The sequence below is a fragment of the Hippocampus comes genome, unplaced genomic scaffold (assembly GCF_001891065.2).
Source record: "Hippocampus comes isolate QL1 unplaced genomic scaffold, H_comes_QL1_v1.1 scaffold181, whole genome shotgun sequence".
In the NCBI taxonomy this organism is placed as follows: Eukaryota; Metazoa; Chordata; class Actinopteri; order Syngnathiformes; family Syngnathidae; genus Hippocampus; species Hippocampus comes.
In genome coordinates, this window is record NW_017805136.1 from 1 (window position 1) to 5,227 (window position 5,227).

Below are 5,227 nucleotides of genomic sequence, written 5' to 3' on the forward strand. Positions count from 1 at the left end.
ACAAAGCCAAAAATATTTTGAAGTAGGAGGAATTTAAAAAAAAATTAAATACAGATGGCTTCCAGGAATTAGAACTCTCGGTGAACCATGCGGGACTGAGTATGGCCTTTAATTTTTATATATTTTTTTTAAGTATGACGCGGTATTGCTAAATAATTTCGGAATGATCCTAAATAAACAACTGGCAAGATGAGCAATCGTATAATCGCATGAAAAGCGTGTCGTGCGTGTCCATGCCGAGGACGTTTTCCGAATCGAGAATAGCTTTGTTGTCGGGAAACGTGCGCGGGACTCCGACTAATTACAACAACATCACTTTGCATCATGGGGAGTTCTATCTTGAAACGTTTCATTTCTTTCTAAATGTGTTTTTATGTGACTATGTGATGTTTATCACATAGTCGACTGCAAAAATAAATAAATAAATAAAACAAAATAGTCAATCGTATCTTTTTCCTTGCATGAACCCTTCCGTGGACAGCTTATCAGGTTACAGGCTGCACTAATGGGCGAAGGGTTTAGAGTTTCAAATTTAGGCTTCAAACTAAGGTTTCAATCAGGCTTTAAGCTAGGGTTTCAAGTTAAGGCTTCAACAAAGGGTTAGGGTTACAAAGTAGGCTTCCAAACGAGGGACAATGGTTTCCGATCCAGGCTTCATTACCCGCATTAAGTGTTTCAAATTAAGGTTTCAATTGGGGTTCGGGTTTCAAGTTTTCAAATTAAGATTCGGTTAAACACGAGAAAATACGAACGTGATTGGGTCCCCCCCCCCCCACACACACGCTTACCACAATAAACGCTTTATTGTTTTTTTCAACACTTTGCCCATTAGCATGTGTTGTATCAGCCAATTGTGTGGGACAGTTTGACTCCGCAGCTAACGAGAGTCCTTCCTTTGTTAGGGGAAGGCCATTTGTATTTGCGCTGGCAAGTGAACAACCGTGGACGCCGGCAGCTTACAGATGGCTTCCAGGAAATAGAACTCTCGGTGAACCATGCGGGAGTGAGTGTGGCCTTTTATTTTTTTTTTTAAGTATGGTGCGGTATTCCGCATTAATTTCAGAATGATCCTAAACAACTGGCGAGATGAGCAATCGTATAATCGCATAAAAAACGTATCGTGCGTGTCCATGCCGAGGACGTTTTCCGAATCGAGAATAGCTTTGTTGTCGGGAAACGTGCGCGGGACTCCGACTAATTACAACAACATCACTTTGCATCATGGGGAGTTCTATCTTGAAACGTTTCGTTTCTTTCTAAATGTGTTTTTATGTGAAACCGTCGATGAATGCCCTTTTATCACATAGTCGACTGCAAAAAAAAAATAAAATAAAATTGTCAATCGTATCTTTTTCCTTGCATGAACCCTTATCAGGTTACAGGCTGCACGAATGGGCGAAGGTACTATTCATGATAAGGGTTTAGGGTTTCAAATTTAGGCTTCAAACTAGGGTGAGAATTTCAAATTAAGGGTTGGGGGGCGGTTCCCCCTTAACGCTTACGACAATAAACGCTTGATTGTTTTTCAACACTTTGTCCATTAGCATGTGTTTTAATTTACAACGAAGAGAAAAATTTGCCAATTATGGATTTTTATCATTTGTTTTTGGGGGGGGCAGTTTGCCGCCGCAGCTAACGAGAGTCCTTCCTTTGTTAGGGGAAGGCCATTTGTATTTGCGCTGGCAAGTGAACAACCGTGGACGCCGGCAGCTCGAGGGGGTAGGAGAAGCGCACTTGTCGCCGGGGGGCGCCAGCAGGCTTCACCTGCTGCTCCTTCGCCGTCAAACAGAACACACAGACGCACAGGTGAGACACATGGGACAAAAAACAGTGGACGCCCGCGACGGATGGACAAGCGAGGCCCCAGTGGGGGGAGGAGACGCGGGCGCCGACGGCTCACCCTCAAGGCGGCCACGGCCGCTTTGCCTTCCTCGCTCTCTTCGTCCAGCTCGTCGTCGCTCCACTCCCACTCGCCGTCCTCCGTCTTGTGCAGGCGCCCGCTGGAACCCGGAACGCGACGTACCTGTGGCGAGCCGCCCAACAACTTTCAGGTGAAATCCCCGACTGCACTCGACAGGAGAAATTTGGGTTTGACTTATCTACTTTTCTGTGACTCTTCCGGTCTCTCCAAATTTTGTATTTTCTTCAAAAAATGTTTTATTCGCAGATGATATTTTGTTCTTGTAAGCTACTGTCAAATATTTGCAGTTTGAAATGTCGAAGGGTAGAAATACGGCACTTTAGAAATCATTCAATGAGAATGGATTGCGCATAAAAAGGAAGTCAAAACTACCTAAATAAATGTTTGAAAAGAAAAAAATTAATAATTTCATGTGACTTTGTTGGACTTCAATGATAAATGCAGCTGAGCTGAACAAAACATGGGCCGTTTTTCGAAAGACGAAGCAACAGTATCCCGCATTGACCACTAGAGGGAGCCCGCGTATCACTCGTAACTGAAATACAGTAACAGACAAACTGTGCGCCTGGTAGTCGACTGGTTAGCGTGTCGGCTCCGGCCGCCCCGCCTACTGCCCGAAGGTAGCTGGGTTAGAATGTTTCACAAACTTTTTTTTTAATATGATAAATCTTTCAACATTTGTCTCCATTTCCCACTAAGTAGGTCACAGAAACGCATGAGCTGGATCATCCCTTACCCTTTTGGATCTCTCTGACATCGTAGGAGCCCTCTGAAGAAGTTTCTCAAGGAGGTAGTCGTGTGTCTGGCAGACGAAAAATGCCAACTTTAAAGATGCCGAAGCTCGGGGGCCAAAACATTGATGTATCATGCATCGGCTGTTGTGAATTTCTTGTTGACATTTACAATTGCAATAGTTCAGGATTTAGCACTGAGCTTAATGGAAATGAGGAATGAGCACTTTTGGGAACCAGATAGTTTCCATGTCCACCTTCCAGGTCGGTGCACCGGTCGTTCCCGTCCCGACCACTTTGAAGAGCCAAACGACTTCAAGGGGAGGCTCGGACCTACCTTGGCTTTCTGGAAGAATTTATTCTTGAGCAACTCCGAGGACGTTGGCCTGAGAAGCGCAAAGGCGGATGGGATCGTTAGTGAGTTGAGATGTGGAGCAGCAGGAGGCTTGCAAACACGTTTTACAAGAGGCCGCAAAGGTCGCAAAAAAAAAAAAGACTTCAAAACCAGACTTAGGATTCAATTGGGTTTTCAATCCTAGGTTCAGGTTATATGCGATGGACGCTGCCTGCTGCCGCAATAAAAGCCAGATGGTGAAGCACGTCACATTTTGGTTGAAAGGTCGCAAAAAAAAAAAAGACTTCAGAACCAGACTTAGGATTCAGTTGGGTTTTCAATCCTAGGTTCAGGTTATATGCGATATAAAAAAATAATAATCATAAACTGCCTTGCCGGACAAACAGCAACGGTGGGCGCTACATGCTAACAAACAACATCATCAGGTTCCCAGCCACCTTTTCTCCGGGTCCTTCTGCAGACACATGGAGATCATCTTCCTGAAGGACTTTCCGTACTTCTTCACCATCTCCTTGTCGCTGACGCCCGTCTCCAGGCCCGGCGGGTCGTTCTGCAGCGTTAGCATCAGCACCTGGGCACATCGCAGTCGTTTGTTCCCTGGACGACGACGACGGCGGCGGCGAGCAAAACGTTCCGGGGAAGCGCGGACCTTCATGGGTGGGTATTTGTGGTAAGGCGCCGCCCCGGTGGCCAGCTCGATGGCGGTGATGCCGAAGCTCCAGATATCCGCTTTGAAATCGTAGCCCTTCACCTGGAGAGGGAGTTTTGTCAGCGGGCGGGACGGGAAGCGCTCGTCACTGCGGTGAGCTAAGATGCACACCGCCCACCTGCTCCATGACTTCAGGTGCCATCCAGCACGGAGTTCCCACAAACGTCTTGCGCACTTTGTTGCGGGTCATGTCGCCGCCGGTGGCCAGGAAGGCACTCACACCAAAGTCTGGCAGGACACACACACACACACACACACACACACACACACACACACAGAGGGTTTGAAATTTGGTTCGGGTTTCAACTGGAGTTTAAAGTTAAGGTTGGTTTGGATTTCAAAGTAGTGGTCACATTTAAAGTTAAGGCTTCGAAGTATCGTTAAAAATACATGAAAAATGTCTGACTACACATGGTCATTTTTTTTGCTGTAAAAACAACTTACTAAACATGGTCGTTTTTTTTTTTGCGAGAAAAAAAACGTCTTACCTTACATGGTCAATTTTTGCGATGAAAAAATGACCATGTAGTAAGGCGTTTTTAACAGCAAAAAAAGACCATGGATAGGAAGGCGTTTTTAACAGAAAAAAAAAGATCAGACACGGTCGCAACCACTGGGGATTGAACACCAAACCTCTAGTTTGGGACATGGCTTCTCTACCCCTGAGACACACCACCACACGAAACTGCTTGTATGTTTTGTGTTCTTCCTCAAATAAGCTGTACATGGTGGCTAAAGAAAGAATGGAGATTGTTGCAACAAGTGGGGATCGAACACCCAACCTCTGTCTTCGGACTCCAGCATTCAACACGTGAGCCAAACCACCACAAGGAACCTTTGGGTTGTCAACATAGTGGTGAAAGAAATACATAATATTGTTGCAAACACCTGGGATCGAACACCCGACCTCCCGTTTGGGAAGGCAAAATACTATCCCTGAGCCAAACCACCACAAAGAACCTTCTGGTTATTTTGTGTTTTTCATCAGCTAAGCTCTCCAATGCGTGGTGGTTAAAAAAACTACAAAAACATTGTTGCAAACACCTGGGATCGAACACCCAACCTCCTGTTTGGGACGCCATCACTCTACCCCTGAGCCAAAGCACCACATAGAGCAGTTGAGTTGTTTTTTATTACACATCATTTTTTTTGATAAAAACGCCTTACTATACATGGTCGTTTTTTTCGGCTCAAAACGCCTTACTATACATGGTCGTTTTTTTCGGCTAAAAACGCCTTACTTTACATGGTCGTTTTTTTTTTGATAAAAAAGCCTGACTATACATGGTCGTTTTTTTTGATAAAAACGCCTTACTATACATGGTCGTTTTTTTCGGCGAAAAACGCCTTGCTATACATGGTCGTTTTTTTTGATAAAAACGCCTTACTATACATGGTCGTTTTTTTTGATAAAAACGGCTTACTATACATGGTCGTTTTTTTCAGATTAAAAACGCCTTACTACACATGGTCGTCTTTTTTCGGCTAAAAACGCCTTACTATACATGGTC

General features: G+C 44.8%; 1 protein-coding gene across 1 annotated transcript in view; it reads right to left on the reverse strand.

Annotated features, from left to right (window-relative positions):
- Window positions 1-1,614: 1,614 nt before the first annotated feature.
- The window catches only part of LOC109514062 (serine/threonine-protein kinase OSR1-like), a 33,886-nt gene continuing 30,273 nt past the window's right edge, over window positions 1,615-5,227 (reverse strand). Inside the window, exons 6-12 of the mRNA XM_019866873.1 lie at window positions 3,835-3,944; window positions 3,657-3,758; window positions 3,445-3,578; window positions 2,990-3,038; window positions 2,658-2,723; window positions 1,901-2,023; window positions 1,615-1,773 (exon numbers count right to left, since the gene is read on the reverse strand). Of these exons, the coding sequence (XP_019722432.1) occupies window positions 1,654-1,773; window positions 1,901-2,023; window positions 2,658-2,723; window positions 2,990-3,038; window positions 3,445-3,578; window positions 3,657-3,758; window positions 3,835-3,944 (704 nt within the window). The 3' untranslated portion in view covers window positions 1,615-1,653. The remainder of the gene's footprint in view (window positions 1,774-1,900; window positions 2,024-2,657; window positions 2,724-2,989; window positions 3,039-3,444; window positions 3,579-3,656; window positions 3,759-3,834; window positions 3,945-5,227) is intronic.